Source organism: Cariama cristata, unplaced genomic scaffold (genome assembly GCF_000690535.1).
Source record: "Cariama cristata isolate BGI_N322 unplaced genomic scaffold, ASM69053v1 scaffold24004, whole genome shotgun sequence".
Taxonomy (NCBI): domain Eukaryota; kingdom Metazoa; phylum Chordata; class Aves; order Cariamiformes; family Cariamidae; genus Cariama; species Cariama cristata.
Genome location: NW_009612700.1, coordinates 7,043 through 29,113, shown reverse-complemented (window position 1 = coordinate 29,113; position 22,071 = coordinate 7,043). Strand labels below are relative to the sequence as shown.

Here is a 22,071-nt window from a genome sequence, read left to right as displayed (position 1 = left end):
TATATATTACAATAAACAAATTATGGATACTACAAAATGTTTTTTGCTTAATTCTAAACTTCTGCAAATGTAAAACCAAATCAGAAAATAAAAGCTTGTCTAAATAGCCTGTTGAATGACAAGCTGAGCTTTCAGAATATCTGGCTTAGCAATTGGCACTACTATTTAAATAGAATTAAAGACTTGCTACTGTTTGGTCTGCCTTTCTGCATTTGATCAGTTGATACAAATTAACATCCTTTCCCTAGAATCCATTATGGAGCTTATGAAGTCTGAAATACAGCCACAGGAGGTAAGATACTCCACTGCTAATTGCTTTACTCTAGTATTGTGATTTATCAGAAACATAACTGCACTTCTGCACCCTTTTTAAACTTAAAAAGGGAGTTTGAACAGCAACTTAGGTGTTGTTTTATGTAGGAAGCATTAAAGACTTGGTTGTGTTTCTATCTAACCCCAAATATATGGGTTCTTTGGGGTATTTTGGGATAATGGGGCAGGATTACATGAAGCAGTGTAGTACTTTAATGCTCTGGCACTTTCCTGAATAAACCAAAGCATCAGCCTTTAAAGTGGAAACACACTGATCTTTTGTGTGCTACAGGGTAGAGAAAATACACATCTACTAAAGCTGTCTCTAAAAGCTTACTAATAAGCTTATTGTGGTAAACTTGATACTGGTGGGCTTGAGAATGATGTAGGTCTTACTCTGATTTGTCAGAAAAGTAGGGATCCCCAGGCAGACTTGTGTGCACAGGGGTGTGTAGACTTGTTTCAAGAGCCCTTCAGACTCCTGAGTTAAGTACTCAAGCTTCAACTGGCAATAGTGTGAAAACCATTAGATTTGGTTCAGAAGGTGGGGAGGGGTGTCCTTTTCTAAGTGGAAATACTGCTGAATCCCTGTTTCCCAGGTATCCCGCTAGAGGGTGTGCTCTAGTACAAACTTTTGTAACCTACTGGGAACACTGTTAGCTCACTCTAAAGCTTTATTCTGGTGACTTGTCAGAAAAGTCTCAGCCAGTGAGCCTTTACATTCTTCACTTCATATGTTTACTTCCTGTTAATAACAAAGTGGTAACTCAGAACTTCAGGACATCTTCATTGAACTCTCAGACTTACTGACAGTAAACACAGCCTGGAGTTGTAGAAGTCTGTTGGTACTAGATCTGAGAATCTGGTGACCTTTTAGTATTTAAACTCCATTAAGAATGAGGGTTATACTTGGTTACTGGGTCAAAGATTTTGGGGGAGATGGTGCTGCCATGCTTAGCAGAATGTGTACTAATATAGTACCACAGCATTTTTAGGAGGAGAGCTGCCATTATAAAAATCACAGTTGAACTTGATATTGTCACTGCCAAGGAACATGAGTTAGCATTGAGGATAAGGGTAATAGATTCACTCAGCTCAAGTATGTTTCACTTGTGCTGTTTAGGACTGTTTCATGCTTCTCTGTGGCATGCCAAGCAAAGCTAGTCTGCAGTGTTGTAGGATAAAGCCATGGCTGTCTACATAGTTTCTATGGCTACTGCTTAAACTGTCTAGGCTCTGCTTTTAGTCAGAAATTTTCAGTAGCTGGGTGACCTAACTTAACTGACCTGAACTGTAGTAGCAAAATGTTTTCTTGGGAGCCATTAAGTTTCTCTGGTCTATATAGTTTCTCAACAGGCGTTATTTGCCTGAAGCAGAATACTCTGTCAAGAAGAAGCCAGAAGAGCCCAAATCTTGGGAAGCTGAATGTGCTAGGAAGCAAGAACCTCCAAAATCCTGGGAGATGCTTGTGGATGTTGAAGAGCAGGACCAGAAGCAGAAACAAGAGACCTTAAAGCCTTGGGAAGCTCGTGTTAGGCAGCAAGAACAGAAAAGACCAGATTCTCCAAAGCCTTGGGAAGCTCGTGTTAAAGAGGAGGAACAGAAGCGTGAGTCTACAAAGCCCTGGGAGACCCGTGTTGAGGAGGAAGAACAGAAGAAGCAAGAAGCTCCAAAGGCCTGGGTAGCACGTGTCCGAGAGGAGCAGGTGCCCCCTAAACCTTGGGTAGCAAAGGTTAGGGAAGAGCAGGACCAGAAGAAACAGGAATCACCTAAGCCATGGGTAGCAAAAGTTAGGGAAGAGCAGGAACAGAAAAAGCAGGAGTCCCCAAAACCTTGGGTAACCAAAGTTAAGGAAGAACCAGAACAAAAGCAGGAATCCCCAAAATCTTGGGTAACCCAAACTAGGGAGCAACCAGAACAAAAGAAACCAGAGCCTGTGAAATCATGGGAAATGCCTGTTAGGGAAGAGCCAGAGCAAAAGAAGCAGGAGCCTGTGAAGGCTTGGGCTGCACATGTTAGGGAGGAGCCAGAACAAAAGAAGCAGGAGACTCGAGAGGCTTGGGAAAAAGCTGACAGGCAGCAGCAAGTGTCATCACAGAACCCTCCGAAGTCCTGGGGAGCTGCAAGTGTTGGGCCAAAGGAGCAGATGGGGCCAAAGAAGTTTGATATGGAACCCAAAGAAGTGAGTTGGTATATGTAGTATTACCTGTCATAAGCTTTTGACACTAGTATATTGGACTAAAGCTGCCTATTAGCAGAGGCTTTATAAGGTGCATTTTGTAGGCCTGTATTTAGACTTCTATTTCATTCTTTCTTGGTGGAAATAATTCTGGCAGTTAAACTTTATATTTGAATAGCAAGATGGTCTGCTTTGCTTTTTACATCAACACAGTATAGCTGGGTTTGAGCCTTGAATAACTGCTTTATGCATAAGACAGAAGAATTAACTTAGTTCATCCCTAGCTATTGGCTCTGTCCACTGTTATCAGTACAAAGCAGGTATGACTCATCCAGGGATCAAAGACTTTGTCTGTGGCTGCATGCAAATAGCACTTCAGTAATTTTTTTAGGCTTTTGATTAAAATAGCTGCTGATTCAAGAGAGATCTAACATCTAGATCAAGCAATGCCAACTGTACAGGGGCTTAAATATGTATTTCCAGATGAATGCATAAACCATACTGCTGTCCTGGAGAGTCTAACAATAGTTTGTTTTAGAAATGTAAAATGAAAGCTATTGCAGGGCTTACAGCTGAGTAGACTAGTAGCCCCTTGTTACGTTACCTTTTCTCACCTGTGCTTGGGTAGCAACAATTCTGATAACTCCAAAAATAGATAACTGAACTCTGCTTTGTCTGCTATCTTATGTCATTAGGAGCAATGTTTAATCTAGAGTTAGACTTGAGGAAGAAAATATGGGCAATTGAACAGTTGTAAACAATGTCAGCACTACTGTCTTGTTTCTGCAAGAAAGCAGAAATGAATTTGTTCCATATTACTGCAAATGATTAAACTTAAATCTTGTCAGTAAAGTTGGCATAACTGAAAAATGGATGTTCTTGTGCCTAGAGGCGGGAGCGCAAACAGAAGGTTGAACCTGAAATTAAAAGAGTATGTAACATGCAGCACTGGGTAACAAAATGGGATTAAGGTGTTTCAGCTTGATTGATCTTACTCTCAAGCTGAGTAGAATCTTGTGTCCACTGGTGGTGGTGGTACAGGTACAAAATCTGGTTTCCTAACTAAGTAGCTCTGAGCACAAGTAGGTGTTGTGCACCCACCTATACATAGTATCACTGTAACTGAAACTATCTGAAGTATCAGAATAGTCTCAAGCAGTTTAAGATGCCTTGGTGTCAGGTTACTGTGAAGTTTAAATGCAAGATGCTTTCTAATGAGATGGGGCTCTTATTTTTATATAGGATGGACAGATGGATGGCTTAAGTGGTGGACAAAACTTTGATGCAGTCAGGAAAAAGGAGGGTCTCCAGTCAGTTGGGGAAACTTGCAAACTGCCTAGGAATCTTCATAGTAATGTGCAGGTGTGCATGTCAGCAAAATTAAGCTAAATTAAATGTTGGAATGTGAGGTTGCTTAAGATGGATTGCAGAATTAAATAAAGCATATTTTTAAAGTATTCAAACTTTGATTTACATAGACCATAGTGAAACACCAGATGGTTTTATTTTTGCTTAGTAGTTATTGAGAAATCCTAATATCAAAAGTATGTTGAATGAATAGAAAGTAGTGTACTGTCAACCTAGCTAGTTTCCATGACCAGTTTTTTAGAAATTAAGATATCTTTGACTTGTGAAGTGCATATAAAGAACAATTAAAATCATATTAAACTTTTTGGATAATGAAATCTCTTGCCTCTTCTTACATGAAGAGGCAATGCAGTGCTATAGCTGGACCTATTTCACTCCCAGGGAGAATCTACAGATGACCTTGTGCAGGGATCTAGGCATGGTAGATAAAAGGCCTATGTCACTGCTGCTGCTTTCTGGAGCTGAGATTAACCTTTCTTTACTCCCTGAAATAACTGTTAGAGCTCTGAGGTCTTTTAATAAACTGCTAGGTTTTGAGATCTTAAAGTATGCATATTTAACTTAATGTACTATAAGGTGCAATACCTAAGAAGTTGAGCCTAAGACAGCAGAGTAAGCTGATGGTAGGATCATAGAATGGTTTGATTGGAAGGGACCTTAAAGATCATCTAGTTCTGTGGGCAGGGACACCTTCCACTAGACCAGGTTGCTCAAAGCCTCATCCAACCTGGCCTTGAACACTTCCACAGAGGGGGGCATCCACAACTTCTCCGAGTAACCTGTTCCAGTGGCTCACCACTCTCACAAAGAACAACATCTTCCTAATACCTCATCTAAATGTTCCCTCTTCCAGTTTAAAGCATTTACCACTTGTCCTGTTACTACTTACCCTTGTAAAAAGTCCTTCCCCAGCTTTCTTGTTGACCCTTTTTAGGTATTGCAAGGCTGCTATAAGGTCTCTGATGTGCAGACCTGTTAAACTGTTATTCTATTTAAATGTTTGTGTAACCTGTAGACCAGCAAACTTGATTAGAGCTGAATTCATGGTCTGTGATTTGAAAGCAAAATAGTTTGGCTTGTGCTGTCATCCAGTGCCACTTAATTCATACCTGCTGTGAATGCTGGTCTGAGAAAAAAGCAGATGTTAATTGTGTATCTACATGGCATAGCTGGCAATCACTGTTGTGATTACAGCTTAGGTATCACCATTCCAGCTCATATAGTACTCCAGCTGACAAACCTAAAGAGGGATTGAGGTCCTGCATCATAGACTGGAGTTTTACTAGTGGTTGAAATATGTTAGAGTAGTGTTATGTTGTAAGTAGACCTTCAGTCTATTAAAAAAAATCCAGCTTTAACAGGAGTACCTAGTATATTGGCACTCTGACTAGTAAAATTCCAAAGTGGTCAGTGTGCCTTTACATTGGTTTATTTGCAATGGTTTAACAGGTTCTGAAACAAATTTGAGGTATTTCAGCTCCATTTTCAGTCAGTTCTCTAGACATATGTCAAAGCAGTTTTTGCTGAATCTATAAGTAGTGTTGAAGTTGGGTTTCAGAAAAATTATGACAAATTATACCATAAACTTAGCAGTGCTGTGTAAAACTCTAACCTGAATGTTGCTTGAACTACCAGTGTTAAGTGATCTCAGCATGTATAAGTTTGTCAACTGGACTAACAGGTTACTAAACTCAGAATCTGCTTCCAGCTTGTAATGACTACCAGAAACAGCATCTAACTGTAGGCTAGAAAGAAAACTTGGTTTAAAACCATCCTAAGGATGTCAAGTACCTGATCTTTTTCAAAGCATCTGTTTTTATAAAGGCATAAAACCTGAAATACTTTTAACTTCCTCATACTTTTTTGTGTGTGCTCTGTATTGCACTTCTAGTTGCAGTAAAGAATGCTACCAGTGTAATGCACAGTGCATGAGCTGGGGAGGGAGATGAAGACTGACAAATTGTAAAAGCATACAGAAGATTGTATCATCTTTGCAACCACAAGTGAAGCACTGCAGTCTCTTCTGCTTCCATGCTCTTGAGGAGGCTGCTACTTGTTTGTGTTTAATGTGCAAGGATAACTTGGGTAGCTAGTAGACAATCTTAATTGCTTCAGACACTGCTAGACGTGATCTGGTTAAGTGACTTAAAAGTGAAAAGCTTCTGTTATCCATTTGCAAACATACAGAACCAGTTTGGTAGTTTACTCATGTCTTAGTAAACTGTGGTGAGGAGGAAGAGGGTAATAGAAGCATTAAACAGTTTGACCCATAATGGACCATGACAGCAAGTGTTTTAAGATTAAGTCTGCTTGTAAGTGGGGGCTAATAAAATGGACAGGAATATTCAAATTCCTAGTAACTTAATCTGTGACTTGCTGAGGTTTAACTTTATTCAACTGTATCTTCTGTCCTGCACTTAGATCCTTAATAGCTTTAGTTCTGTTCAGTATTGGGAGCTATATAGCAATGTAAACTTGCATAGTCAGTAGTTAAAGGTAGTGGTTGTGCATCAGAAATTCTAATTAAGATATAGTAGTACAAAGATGCGCTCTTATCTCTAGAATAACATAAAACTTCTCAGAGCTCAACAAGTAGCTATTGTGTGGGCCACATAAATATTAGAAATGGAGTTGTCCAGAGTTAATGATGTGCTGCATGTACATGGATTATGCTTTGTCAAGCTCACTAAACTCTGCAAGCTTCTTCCCTGTGCATGCTATTGGAATTTCTGCAAATGCTAGTGATTAGTTTCAGATAACTGTTGAAGAGGAAATGCAAGAGTGTGTTTGGGCTTGTCCTAAAACTGGACAAAGAGCATTTCATCAATTTGTTTTGAATTTAGTGAGACAACTAAATGTCATGACACACATACTCTTCTGCCATACAGTCTTCTAATGACTTCCTACAAATACTCAACTATACTGCCATACAGTATATTGAAGTAGTAACCTCCTATTAGAAAGACAAAGGTTTGTACTGTAGGAAAGTAAAGGCTTTCACATGTTCCTGTGTGTCTCAATATTTGGGCCAGTTGAAATAATACAGCTACTTAATGTCTTTTAGATTTGCCTCCCTCTAGCTGCGTAGACAAATGTTAAGAGTGGCAAAACTTTAGAGAATTGCTAAAAAGTATGGTTCTAAAATACTTATTACAAGCCTACCTCTTTCCCAGGCTGCTTTCAAAAGACATGTTAGACTATCTAGACAGTCTAATACTATTGTCATTCTGTAAATAAACAGACTTGTGATATTTAAGGAGTTTACTATCATCATTTTTCTGATACATTAGACTCGCCTATTCTCTGACAAAACATTTCCCTCTTTTAAAGTGAAATAAGAACCAGTTGGGATGAACTGTTAGGGGGCTATATGAAGCAATCAAAGGGTAGTAAGGCCCTGCAGAAGTCCTTATTTAGCTACAAAGTTAGGCTCCCATGTAGGGGCACAGATGTATTTTTCATGCCAAACTTTAATACTTTCTGCAGGAGCTGGTGCATTGAGAGTATCTGGCTTGTTAGTGGAGGAAGCACTTTGGTCTAATCCTGAGTAACCTGCTTGCAATGTATCTCTCGGGTGCAGTTTCTTCAGAATGTCTGGAAATGCAATTCTAATAAGATCTGTACTTATTGGCATGGGCTCTACTGGGAGGAAGTATGTTTTAAAGTTTGAGTGATGCAGCTTTGATTTTTAAGTTTGTTCTGGCCTTCAACTTAAATATGTGGGTTTCCTTAGATGGAAGTGCCTAATTTTCCACTAAATGCAGGCAACTTACTGTCTGTACATTTGACTAAAACTGAATGAAGTGAATTCTGTGGCTTAACTAGTTGTGGTAACAGTAAGCTGATTTTTTTTAACAAAGTGAAAGCTTGATTCAAGAAATATCAATAATGGCACAGAATTCCTTGACCCACAGTGTCTGACACCTGTATGTTGTTCTGGATGTATATTGGATAAGGCAGCTTGTCTTGCTTCCAGTATTAGATTTAATATCTTTTCTTATTATTAGGTGCCTAAACCTGTACATCAGCCAGCTGCGGAATTTTGCTCTACTTCGACTCTTCCAAAAGATCCAGTATTGAGAAGGGAAAAACTTCAGGATCTGATGACTCAGATACAAGGGACTTACAACTTCATGCAAGTATGTTTTTCTCTGCAGTTGTAGCAAAAAGCTCCAATTCCTAGTGGGTTAGGGAAAACAGTGCTGACAATGCGTGTTTTGCACTGAATGAATGAATCTAGCTCTAATTAGGTAACAGCAACTTGTCAAATGAGAATGTTTCATTTGTATCTAGTGTTTAACTTTTTCTCCCAACTGATCTTCTTTTTTTCCAAAAGGAGTCCATTCTGGATTTTGATAAAGCTTCACCAAGTGCCATTGGTTCATCCCAACCACCTTCAGTTACTCTAGCAAGTAGTCCTGTAGGTACGTAATACTATGTGTTAATTGTATGTAAGATTTTGCAAACACTAAGAGTTTGCTTGCTCTGTAGATCAGTAGGCCTGGTGAAGACAGCTTGTCTAATCATAAAGAATACCAATGTCTGATTAAAAAGAAAAAGGCAGCTTGAGCCACTTACCTGCTTATTTGTTGCTGGAGGTGGCTTAAGTTGGTACATCTGCCTGGAAATGGAATGTGTGTATAATCACTGACTGGCATGTGCATCTGAACCCAGCTGCAGAATTGACATGCTGTATCTGTGTAACAAACATGTCTAGATGTGGTGTATATAGACACAGGCTGTGAATGAGCTCAAGATAAAGAGCAGTTATCTAGCTACACTGAGAAAACTGGAACTTTCTACAATGGGCCATGTTAAGAAACTATTTGGGTGGCTCTTGGGCTGTAAAACACAATTACTCAGTTTATTAAATATTTAATTGCTTTTTTTAATCTGGAAAGTGGATATCTGTTGTGGTAGAAATATTTTTACCATTGAATGCCTGTAGTCTTTTTACAAAAGAACTGAAGTTTTCAACTGGGTGTAGTTTAATGATGCTAAATCTAAATACTTGCTCTGCGCACACTAAAAATAGTGTGTATCTTCATATACTGAATTTTTTCAAAAAGTAGAACTGCATACTGAAACTGTGTGGTGTTTGAATTTAAAAGTAAATGTTGCTTAACACATTCTCTTTCATACAGCTTCAAAAGAACAGAAACTGCCAAGTCAGAGTGATTTTCTTCAACAGCCCCTTCAAGTAAGTTGAAATTAGGACTGCCTTGAAGAGGCAGAGCTGTAGCCAAGGAATGATGTAGAGGTTATTCACTAGAATAGACTTAGAACTTTAATTGTTTTTCTTGTTGTCAGTAGTCTTGTAACAAATTTCATATAACTTGCTAGCTTGCAAGTCTAAGATCACTCAAATGCTGACAAAGTTGGCTGCTCTTCTGCTTGAAAAGCAGCAACAAATGTTTGGAATTTCTTGAAGTGAAAAATGTTGAAGACATGCTGAGATACTTTGAATATTTAACCCATAAATTCAAGTCATAGGTAATAGTTCTTGTGTGCAGAAGAACATGCTTCTGCTTTCCTGGATAGTGCATGTTTTCATCTTTGAGATCCTCACTTATGCCAAAGATAGTGTCTCAAGCTTTGGCAGCCATGGTTAAGTGAACCTTAAATTCACTTACTGTGCTGGCATATCTTGCTACTTTGGCTTTTAAATAGGTTTCCTTGCCACTAACAAGAATTCCTAAGAAACTTGGGCTAACTGATCAAAGCACTTCAGCTCCTGCCTCATTCTGAGGTTTACTTGGAAATCCCCAGAATGTGAGTTTCAGTGAAACCAAGCATTTAAGATAATCTTTCAAAATGTTATCTCAGTTTTCTCTTCTTGCAAGGCTGCTGCTTCATCCATGACACTGCATGGTTCAAATACTTCCCTAGCATCTGCTGATCAGACTCTTTCTGGCTCTGAAACGGAAGACTTGGTGACGCCACAGACAGCCCAGGTAATATACTCTGGGATTCACTGGCATTCAAAGATCTGTGTGATAGCTAGCCCTAACAGGAAGCTGTGGTGGGGCCTCTCCTGAGTAATTATACTTGAACACCACACATAGACAGAATGCAAGTAACAGCAATAGTATAGCCTACATCCTGGAATACTTAAAGATAGTTGGAAAAGCCTTCCTAATACTGCATGAATGCAAAGTGAGCAGTCTGCTACTTGAAAGGGGAAGGGTGTGGGATGAAAAATGCAGGATAGAAAGTGTGGTGCATATTCTTGTGGGAACATATGAGCAGCATAAATACTTGCTTTGGTTACAGTGTAGAATACTCCCTCTAATGACAACATAGAGGATGCATAAATTGGGATGGATATTGTTGTGAAATAGCAGACTTCTGTGTAAACTGAAGACTGAGATGTGTTCTCTCAAGCACTAACTGAAGAAATACTGGGAATCTGACTTCCTGATGTTCAGCCAAGACCTTAAACTTCACTTTCTTTTCTCTATTTATGTGCAATTAAATTCTCAACTAGCATTCAGATACTGTTTAGAGCTGAAAGTGTTTCAATTTATGCAGATCAGTCTTAAAGATCTGTTGCTATGTTCAGAAACACAGCTGACTCTTTCCTGTTGGAGTCTCTAATACTGTGTATGTAGATTATAACAGGGAAGTGTTCATGCTTTTTAAATGTGTTTTTTTGCTTATGTACATGCTATCAGTATACTGTGCATGTAGCATTTACTCTATTCCTTAATATACTATATAGTTGAATATAACAGTCTTTACAGGGATGTTACAGTCTTGCTGCATCTTGAATCAGCAGTTTTGGTCTGGTTCTTGACACCTTCTCTCACTTCTACAGTGTCACAAGACTTATTGTGCTAACAAAGATTAAATAATTTTGCTGTTTAATATGTATCCAGAAGACTTGTGCTGTGCTATAATGTAGAAAATCTAATTTAGTAGAATGTTCTGATTTTTTTTGCAAACTTATTGTTTGGAATTAGGGTTGCTTCTGCCCAGCATATCTATAGTCCCTTAGGCTTGAAGTGCAGTGTCTGTCTCTCCAGTCCTGCTTCTCATGGAAAGCAGTAGATAAGCTTTGTCTGGTCCCAGCACAACCAGGGAATACACTTCATGGTTATAGTGCACTCTCCTGGTATGCAAGTGCATGCCAGTTCTGTCTGATGCACCTGTGATGGTATACGTGGTGAAAATGGAACTGGTAGTCTTTAGCCCTAGTCTGTATATCTAAGCTCTAGGCTCTTAAACATAGTGTTACAAGTGTGAGCTAACTGTAGAATGCGCAGGTTTTGCAAAAGCAAACCAAAGTTTGGCTCTGAATCTGTTTGACAGAGTTTACCAGAAGCTTAACAGACATATCTTTCCATTTAATTCAATAAGACAGGTGTGTCACATTTCATTGTAAATAACTGCTTGAAGCAATCTACAGTTCTTAAAATTTTGACATTGCAGGGTTAGTCTTATAACCTGTTGTGTATGAAGTCTAATTTAAGTCTGAATCTCTGAAGCTAATTACTTGAATCTTTTGGCTAAGATGATCATTTAGTACATTTACTTTGGACTTAATGTTTGTCATGGTCTTTCAAAATCCACTTGTTTCAACTTATGCACTGGTATTTCATAGCTCTACCAGAACTTTGTTCTTTCTGCAATACTTCTTGTAATAGCAGGTATGTGTATGTCTTCTAGGCATCAGCCTCGCTTTCTCAAGAGACTGAGAAATATACTTCCCAGCCACTGTATCAGACAAGTTCACGTATTTCTGAGCCTCTGATACCTAAAAAGATTGAAATTGCCCAGGTGAGCTATCACAAATACAGGTTAGGTAAATATATTGGTTGCTGAAATGTGTCTAGAGCCTTATGCTCCTTTTGAATTCTGATTGCTATAAATATTGGTATTCTAAATCAACACTTCATTTTGCCATCTGCGTAGATGAGACTTAATACTGCTTAATGCTTTGTCTGGACAGCTCAGCATTGTTTCTAATCTGAAACATAATTGATTAAATTGGAAGGGGGGGGGAATCAAACCACTTAAACTTCCTGAGTTCCTCTGGGAAAGAAGTCACTTTTAATATCAGCCAGAGAATCATTTTCCAATAAGTGGAACAGAAGGCATTCTATGTTTTCTTAGTGGTGGGAAAAAATACCTAATGTCTTTTTATTGTGAAATTATTACAATGAGTGGTATGTATAGTAGGCACATTTCACTTAATCAGCAGAGACTGCAATAGAAGTACTGTTTGCTGAGGATGCACAGTAAGATTTGAAATTGTAAGCAAAAGCTATTTTGTAGCTCTACTATGTCCAAATATCATCCTGTAGAAACTGCTGACTTCTGTCAGTCTAGGCTTTAGAACAAATTAACTGCTTCTGTTACTGCCTGATAACTATCAAGTGACCTTTCATTACATTTGTTCTTCCCTCAGGCAACTATTCCCCTCCCAAGTGAGCCACAGTCACCATTGACTACTTCAAGCACCTCCATGTCATCAGTACCACCAGTGCAAAGCTTTCAGTCTCCTCCAGCAAGTAGCAGTTCTGTCACAATAACAGCAGCTCCCTTTCAGGCTATGCAGACTGTAAGTATGCAACTTGAGGCCACAGAAGAATAATTGACAATAATGCTAATAGCTTAGTCCTAATACTGAGGAACTGGCTCTTCTTGATATAGTACAGAACTTGATAGATCATTTTGTTTTAATGTAGTGCAAGCTTAGAGGGACTCGGAGGAAGGGTCTGTTTAGTTGTTAATGTCCCTTTCCCTGTACTTGGTTTGATACCTTCTTCAGCAGATGCTATAAACCTTCATTTAATGTTCTTGCTCAAAAGGAAGCTTAGAAAGAGGTCATTGAGATTCTCCAAAGGCATTCTCAGTTCAACAAATGTACTAGTGCAGTTCCACAACTTGCTGGACAATCTGCGTCTTGCAGTATTGAGATGTATGTAGTAGCATTTGGTGGAAGAAGGTAGCTAACAGCGTTTCAAAGCACAGGGATTAATGACTGAAACATCTATGACATCCTGGTGTGGTCTGTGGTAAATCACTACTGTGACTTTCTCCTTAGTTTTCTGTATTTGTAGAAAAGGTTCAAGTAGAACCTTCCTCAGAGGTACAGAATTTTGATATACTTTATAAATAAGTCAAGTGGTGGTAGGGAGGTAGTTCTTTCTAAGCCAGATCTATTTAAATTATGCTAAGTGGCTAGGTGGTGATTTTTCATGAAAGTGGATAAATAGCATCATGCTATGATCAAAGAAACCAGAGTCTTTCCTGGGGACTCAGTCTATAAGATAAGCATCTGTCATGATATAAATATGGAGTCTTGGTCTCAGTTACTCTGACTATATCTGAACCTAGTGTCTGAGTGCTTTTGATCATAATGGTACCACTGAAAGTTCACTTTGCTTTAATGCTGTGGTGTTGTCAGATGCTAAATGTTCAAGATTTCTGTTGGGTTTTTTGGGTCAAACTGGCAAACATCTGTCACTGAATTGCTAGGATATTAATTGCTCCTGTAGTGGCAGCAGTCTTTAACTTTTCAGTGCAGTTTTCTGCTTAGATTCTTACTGCTTCCAGGAAAACAGTCATTGGATTTCAGTGGATAGCCAGGAGTCGGATGGTTCCTTGCCAAATAGTGGTAGTACTGTGACAGTAATGGAAGCATCTGATTACATGTCCTCAGATGTCTGAACATCCTATTGCTGCCATTGTGCTTATGGAAGCTTAAAGGCAGATCCTACCTGTAGCCCTACTCCTTTATTAGAATTCTACCTGTAACCCTCACTGTAGGAAAAAGTAGACCACTTGCTACAAATACTCCAGGATGGGTGTTGACAGCCTGACTGCACAGCATCCTAAAATTTCTTTTAGAAAGAGGATTGCTTTGGATCACTCTGATCACTTCACCTGGTAAAGTTAAACCACAGAATTTGTTATTTTATAATAGTTCAAAATTTATATTCCACACCTCAGTATCATGAGGAGTTTTTGTTCTGGCTCTTTCTTAGAGGCAGTACTTGGCTTCTTGACCCTGGAAGAAGCGTTCATTTCCTGTTTTAATTATAGAGGCTTCTGCAAATGACAAGAACTGTGAAGCTGTTCCTTGCATCTGGCTCTAGCTTTGCCCTGGTCTGTCTTCAGACAGTTTGTAGCTTTGGAAAACGGTCAGATACACCCCTAAACTCAGTATCAGTACTGCTGACAACTCCGTGTGAAATTTAGATCCTTTTACTCAAAATAGACTTCTTTCCTATTTGATCTTGATAGTAATTGTCACTTGACAGCATCAATTCTGGTAACTTTGGGTTACTGGCTATAAAGCAATACAGTCACTGGAGTGGCTGAACTCTGGTTGATTAGATTTAACTAACAATAATATCTGCCCACCACCCTACTGCCCAGGCTGTAAAACTGAAATTTGAATTACAAGACTGTAACTTAGGTTACATGTTTACTCTGAGGGAACTTAAAATGAGTAAGAAAGTTGAGGCTCAGTTTACCAAAGGGGTGAAGGCTGTCTAATATGGTATTTGAGTGGATAGTAGTGTTGCATCAGGTTCCAAGATATGTATAAAGACTCAGTGTCTTCCCAAATGCAAATATCTCATCTCAGTATAGCTTCAAGTCAAAAGCTGTAGGACAGGTAGTCAGTGAATTTAACAGTGGATTTCCTGTAGAAGGAAATCTGTTAATCAAATATGGTAGCTGTGGTCAATCAAGCTGTGTTTCTTGGGTAGTAGCTATGTAAACAGGAGTAAGTTCTAGAAGCTTACTGAGAGGGTAAGGATGGGTTGAAGTACAAGATTCTCGATTATTTCTCAGAAACAGCTGGTGTTATGGAAACTGATCTAGGCATATGGATTTAAACCACAGCATAGCAGGGTGATGGCATTAGGCAGGAACTTAAGCTGGTAGTGTTAAGCACTTGTCTTGAAATATGTTGTAGGTATTTAAAGTGAATGCACCACTGCCTCCACGTAAAGACCAGGAAACTAAAGAGGATTTTGCAGGATATAACCAGAGTTTCTCTACAGCAAGTACACAGACTCCTCCTCAATGCCAGTTGCAGTCTTCTCACGTTGCAGAACAAACCACTCTTTCACAGGAATCTCTGTCTTCAGGTGAGAACTGTACTTGTATCTATATTTCAAGTAATCTTTAAAGATCTCCAGGTTATAGCAGTATTTTGATTCATTAGCATGTGCTGTGAGTTCCAACTCAGTGAAACTCTTAAACACTTATGTAGCCCTAATGTTAACAGATGCTACATCAACTCTAATGTAGTTGATGGTATGGTATTTAAACTTAGTTTCAAAACTGCTAGCAGAATGAAAGGCTGCTTCAAACTAGTTTCTGTACTAGTTGCATGGACAGTGTCACTTACATGCCTGAATTTCCCAGTAGGTGGGAAATTCAAGTATGCAGTGATACTTGTCAGTCAAACAATTGTTTGCTTGGAATTGAAGCAATGATGAAATTCTCTTACTTGGAACCATTAATTTGGTCTCTGATAATAAACATGAGTGCTCTCTAGTGCTTGGAGTTGCTGAATGCTAAATAAGAAAGTTGTGATAAGCTTTCAGTCTGACCTGAAGAATACTAAACTTCTGATAAGTGGGGTCTTGAGCTGCCTTGTTTAACACAAAACTGGCCTGTTTGACATTCACATACTGTGCCAGGTGAATTTATGTAGCTGATGCTAAATTTGAAATGAAACCAGCCCCTAAATATGCCTGAAATGGGTTCCAGGGTGAAAGGAAGCTGACAGCTAGGGATCTGGATTTGTAAGACTATCTAATCAAGTGACTCAAGATCATTTAAAACTAGTGTTTTTCTGCCAGAGTAATCTTAGGAATTATACTAGGAATAGATTGATACTGTGTAAAGTCAGTGAGACACATGAAGAGCTCCAAGGAACAATAAAAGTATAGCAGTCAGGAAAGCATGTTCAGCTTGAATACTCCTTCTCATCACTGAGACTAGAGGTGATCAGCCTTCTATACAGTTTTTTGATGGAACATGATTTTTTGACTAATCTTGTGCAGTGGCTCTGCACAGACTTCAGAAAGGGGTTTAGACTGTCACTTGATCAGTTTTAAGGCTTTTGAATTGATACAAAGCATGGTACTGTGGAAATACATTTGTGGTTGCAAGGTCTGTATTTAAAGCTAACCACTCAGCCACCCTGTGAGTGAACGGCATTTCTGAATACCTGTTGCTTGGCATTGAACTGCCTAATAACATGTGGTAGGAATGTCTGAAGAGACTGAACCCAAATACCTAGCTTTCTGCAGTTGTCTTATTGCTATCTAGATAAGATTGAGCTTGTCTCATAATTTTGAAGGATGTCAACACTGAGGTGACCTAGTTTATCAGATAAACCACTGAGGTCTTGCTAATAGAACAGTGATTCTAAGTGAAAGTTCTTAATTGGGTGTTACTTGATTTTATTCTAACTTGGCTATTTTCTTGATACTGCTAGCAAAATTGTTCTGACATATGCAGCTGAATCTTGAATGCGTTAGAGGTTTACACTTATAGCCTGGGCTGTCTACAATATACTTTAACAAGCATTACACTATAGAACAAAGCGGGGGGATCTCCACTTATTTGAAGTAATGAAGCGGCAGAAGAACAGGATATTCAGAGCAGCTTAACTGGTCCTTGAACTTCCTAATGCTCTCCTTGCTTCTAGGTGTGGTAACTTATTACAGTTATAAAAGCTTTGAAATCATCTGTGTCTTCTGTTTTAAGCAGTGAGTTATCAACCTGATGGAGCTGTTCCTGTTAGCAATGGTAGCCTTGCCTTTTATCCAGCACAGACTAATGTTATTCCCAGACCCCCTCAGCCTTACCTTAACAGTCGTGGGTCTGTCAGAGGATCTGCTAGAGGTGGAAGGTCACTGGCTAATTCATATCGTTCCCCTGGTGGGTACAAAGGTATGTCTGTATTTACTACCACCTTAAAATCTAATGTAGTAACACTAAATGTAACTTAACACAACATGGTATTTAGGTTCTATATGTGAAACTTCTTAAAACAAGACTTTAAGAGCAATGTGCGGAGAATGGAGTCTTCTGTTGTAGAATTTAAGCAAGTTCATTCTAACTTTTGTAGTCCCTGTACTTTAGTTGTCAGGTGAACTGGCAGAGCAATTTCATAACCTTTTGAATTATAAAAGTAGAAACTTTGACTAATAGGTTATTAAATTACTTAATATGTAGACTTTTTTGCTTGCTATTTCATTTACCATTCTGAACTTTTTACCTCCTTTATTCTTTCTCTTAGCATCTGTCTTGCTAACATTCTGGGCGGGTATATTTTCTTCAGGTGTCATGTGCAGTATTTGCCCAAAACAAGATACTCTTTGCTTGGCAGTGCTGGCTTTCTTGCTGGCAGAAACTGGGAATAGGGGAGAGGTTCCCAGTAGTGGAGAGCCCTTCTGGATTAATAACAAACTGAAGAGTTTTAAGAGGAGGATTTTTTTGGTCTGTGCAAGTCAGTTGCTATTCTGCTGCTAGCTGAAGTACTATAGAAAGCTTCATCTGACTTTAAGTGGATACTAACTTAAGGTTGTTGGTAGCTGTGGCCTATTCCACGTTGAAGTGGAAGGGCACTTGGTCTGTGATAGTTGTTTGAGTTATTGGGCTGAGACTGCTCAATACCTTTAGGAACATGTACCAGACAATGAGTTGCATAGTTGTAACTTAACAGCAGTTAAGGGTTTGGTCGTGTCTGATACTAAATTGCTTGTAGATCCTCTTTGGTAGGTAGTATAATAGCTAAAGAGGCTACATATTATAGTAGCACCTAAATGTAGAACAGTAATAGCTAAGCATCTGTAATAGCAAAAAAGTATTTCTTAATTCTATGTTAAATCCTGTCTCTGGATCTAGCAAGTTTTTCAGCTGTTCTGTGAAGTCCCATTAGTATCAGAGGCAATTGTTAAAGTCTGATGTTATACTTTTAAATGTGTAATTTTGATACATCCGCAGTGGGTAGTTCTGAGTAGCTAATGAAATGCATTCTGTATAGGAGCAGTGAGACTCTGCTCCAAATTCTGAATTAAGGAATAGATGTGTAATTGTATAACTTAATACACATGATAATTGCCAAAAGGGAGCTCTAGTTGTATTCTGGACTTGTACTGTGAACCAAACAATAAATGATACTGAATAATCAACTTTATTTGAACAGGTTTTGATGCTTACAGAGGCTCACCTTCAATAACTAATGGCAGCTATGGCCAGCTGCAGTTCCCTGGTAGAGATTATGCTGGAATGCCATATTCTCAGAGGGTAAGTATTGACTGTGTTTCCAGTAGCCTTTTGAGCACTGTACAGGAGCTAAGTCTTCCAATACTGTAGCTTTTATCTTAACAGGTGAACTATTTCTTACAAGCCTAGAGGTTAGTTTTGTTTCGCACACAGAACCCTTTTTTGGAACAGTAGACAGCAGTTGAAATAGGAATTCAGTTGAGACAGATAACATCTATGTATGACAGGTTGTTTTTAGTCTGGAAGGAATCTCTGAAATGCAAACAGATGGCAAATAAGATGTGGTATAGTCTATTATGGATTTTAAAGTTGGTACTCAATGCCTATGTAGTATAAAATAATGAACTCCTAAATGGACTGAGAATGTGGTTAGGCAAAAAAAAAAGAATCCAAAAAACATGTAAGAAAGCAAAATTTCCTGGTGAGAGGGGGAGGGTATTCAGCTTTGAGAAGAAATATGGTCTTCTATACAGACTCATGGACTGCTAACAGACTTGAGATTTGAAGTATTTTTCAATGAACTGAATTGGGTGTGTAGTTCAGAAGCTAACTTGCTATAACTGACATCGAAATAGCGCTCTAATTTCATACAAGCTATTGTAAAAGTAAATTTTCCATAAATAAGGCTGTTTATCTACATGTTAATTCTGAACTCCATCACTGTCTATTTTAGAGCTTGAATTGTGCAAATGACAATACTGTATTTTTTAGCCTCACTTATTTTCAGATTTGCTTATAGCCATCTTCCTAATACTTCTGTTCTCTGTCTGTTAGGATGTTAATTACCAGCAGTGCTATAAACGAGGTGGGATAACTAGTGGTCCACGAGCAAATTCAAGAGGTAAGGCTAACATCACATTCCCAGTCGTACATATATGTGCTTGAGTGCAGCAGATGAAGTGAGAAAAAACAGTGTATGACCACTGATCAAATAGATCAAGCTTGGTATAAATTAACCAAGCTAGGACAGACACTTAAGTATTGTTCTTAGCCAGCATTGCATAGCAGCGGATTTAACTACACTACTCTCCATTTGGTGTCTTCACATGTCAAAGTTCTTGACGCAATGGTACCCTTACTGAACTTTCTTCACAAATAAACTGACTAGGAAAACACACATGAAGTGGTTCCAATGTTGCATTTGGCTTCTTCCCTTAATTGCATGGTCTCCCTGATTCTGGGTAAGCTATCAGATCCCAGAAACTTTAAGATACCTTTTCCGATGAAAAATTGTTCAGGAATACATCTTTACTCTGTACTTCTGTGCTGGAGTACCAAACCTGAAGAAATATGTAAGACCAGCTGTTTGAATCCAAGCATGAGTAGCATATATTTTGAGAAGCTGCAAACAAGATGATTTAATCCTACTGTATATGCTGGGAAAAACTGGACTTACAGTGCTATAGGTGAAAAGTGAGATGAATAGTAACTGTAGATTGCTACTTCGAAGAATAAAGAAAAATTATGGCATATCATGAAAACTGTTTGTGTAAATCAGGTCATCTCTCAAATCTGTTTTGACATTACTCATGAGCATTAAGGTATCATAGCAACTTTACTTAGTGTAATTGGATATCTTAAGATGTTCCTTTCCTGTGGAAATAACAACGGTTTGCAACTTGAGCATGACTGCTTTTAGTATCTCAGATCTATTAATGTTTTCATTCTAGACCCTTTTAACTTGGATATTTGAAAAGATAAACAGCTTCATTTGGGGAGTGGGGTGCAGAAAGCTTAAAAGCAATTCTAGTTTTTCAGACTTAAAATATTCTAGCATCATAAGTCCATATGACCTACTAAGGATGCAACTCCAGAAGAACAGTGTTGAGGTAACTTGAAGTGCAAATTCAGATCTTGAAAGTAACTAAATGGCTACTTGGCTCTTGGTAATTTCTGAGAAATTGACGAAATTGCATTTTATCTCTACTCAGAAGTTAACATATACCTCTTTTATGCTGATACATGTATGTGGCAAATATTAAAACTATTGCAAGCTACTACCCTCTCCTACTCAAAAGTATGAAAAGTAATTGCTCATAGTTAAATTATGGCCTGTCTTGCTGAATGCAAGTGTGATGAATGTAAACCAGCTTCAAAGTTCTGTTCTCACTTGTGTCCTTTGACAACTTGCTGTAGCTGAAAGACAGGTCTGTTGCAAAGTCCATCCAAAAAAAATGCAAAGCTGATCAAGATTATGCCCACAGGTTTAAGTGTATCCTTCTGTTATAATATTTATCATTGCTAATGATCTTTAACAGCAGGGTGGAGTGATTCCTCTCAGGTGAGCAGTCCAGAACGAGACAATGAAACCTTTAACAGTGGGGACTCTGGGCAAGGAGACTCCCGCAGCATCACCCCTGTTGATATGCCAGTGACAAGCCAAGCTGCCACCATACTACCAGTGCACGTCTACCCCCTTCCGCAGCAGATGAGAGTTGCCTTCTCTGCCGCTAGAACATCTAACCTGGCCCCTGGAACTCTAGACCAGCCGATTGTGTTTGATCTGTTGCTGAACAACCTTGGAGAAACTTTTGATATCCAGCTTGGTAGGTTCAACTGTCCAGTGAATGGTACATATGTCTTCATCTTCCACATGCTGAAACTGGCTGTAAATGTTCCCCTATATGTGAATCTCATGAAGAATGAAGAGGTCCTAGTGTCAGCATATGCAAATGATGGGGCTCCTGATCATGAAACAGCTAGTAATCATGCAGTCCTGCAGCTGTTCCAGGGAGATCAGATCTGGTTGCGTCTGCATCGGGGAGCCATCTATGGAAGTAGCTGGAAATACTCCACCTTTTCGGGATACCTCCTTTATCAGGACTAAAATCCAGTGCGATGTTTACAAAAGAGCTGCTCCAAACACCTTGGTGGAGGGGGGGTGGGACTAGCTTTGCACTTACTACTGACTTTATAGAAGATATGTGGTTCCATTATCGGGGGAAATGATGGTCCTGTTGTGCAAGGTGAAATCATGGAGTTGGGGTACTGAATCAGCACTAATTTGGCACTTTATCAGTTGTGATGTAGCCTTGCTAGTAAAGCTGTGAATGTATATTGTTTGCACTTACCCTAAACTGTATTAATGTCCAGCTTACTACACTATTGATTGCCTCAAGTATGGGCTATTCACAATGCCTTGTTGTGCCTCAATAAAACAAGTTAATATGCATTTTAGTATTAATCTTGCCAGTGGTCTTTATTTTTAAAATATATCAAACTAAGCTTATTCCTGATGTGGGGTGTACATGCATATTACATAGAGCTGGTCTTCAAGTTTCAATAGTTTGGGGTAAGCTGTATAGTTTAAATAGGATTACTTGTTTGCTTCTTGCTTGATGCCATTCTCAAGAGTGTTCCCTTGGTCAAAATGAATTCAAGATTCAGTTACACTGCTCTTTTAACTGAAGAGGTCAAGAAATTAAAGTTAAATGCTATGTACTTCATTAGGACTACTTATTTTAAATGCATACTCAGTCAAAATCTAGCTTTGTCACATCAGCTGTTCTTCAGTAGTGATGTAGTTGAAATTCTTAAACCTCAAAACAGTCGCTGAAGGGCTGGCTCCCACTGTTATTCAGCTGCAATATATTTTAAAGTTGAAATTGATCCTTGTGAAGCACAAATGTGTATGGCTTCCCTCCCCCATGAGACTTGAATCAGATTGTAATGCAAGTTATCTCCTTTCAGAGAACTGCTGAGGAACTTGGTATTTGTAACTGAAGCCTGCTGCTTGCATTTTAAATCAAATCTGAATACAAATGCTAGGAAGCATTTATGAAATTCCTTTCTTGCAGCTAATGGGCTACATGACCAGTCTTCAGCAATCTCTTGTGGCCTGAGAACTGAAAAGCCATGGTGTATGTCCTTGTCAAAGCAGCAGCATGTCAAATATTATGAAGTGTTTCAGTGTTTAAGATGGAAAGATGAACTAGTAAGACAACTGTAGG

The 22,071-nt window shown here is 38.8% G+C and overlaps 1 protein-coding gene across 1 annotated transcript in view; it reads left to right on the top strand.

Annotated features, from left to right (window-relative positions):
- CAPRIN2 (caprin family member 2) overlaps positions 1–21,299 on the top strand; it is a 34,315-nt gene extending 13,016 nt beyond the window's left edge. Inside the window, exons 7-17 of the mRNA XM_009698755.1 lie at positions 249–292; positions 1,658–2,494; positions 8,196–8,283; positions 9,004–9,059; positions 9,703–9,813; positions 12,270–12,422; positions 14,790–14,964; positions 16,598–16,783; positions 18,042–18,142; positions 18,896–18,962; positions 20,380–21,299. Of these exons, the coding sequence (XP_009697057.1) occupies positions 249–292; positions 1,658–2,494; positions 8,196–8,283; positions 9,004–9,059; positions 9,703–9,813; positions 12,270–12,422; positions 14,790–14,964; positions 16,598–16,783; positions 18,042–18,142; positions 18,896–18,962; positions 20,380–20,948 (2,387 nt within the window). The 3' untranslated portion in view covers positions 20,949–21,299. The remainder of the gene's footprint in view (positions 1–248; positions 293–1,657; positions 2,495–8,195; positions 8,284–9,003; positions 9,060–9,702; positions 9,814–12,269; positions 12,423–14,789; positions 14,965–16,597; positions 16,784–18,041; positions 18,143–18,895; positions 18,963–20,379) is intronic.
- Positions 21,300–22,071: the final 772 nt, after the last annotated feature.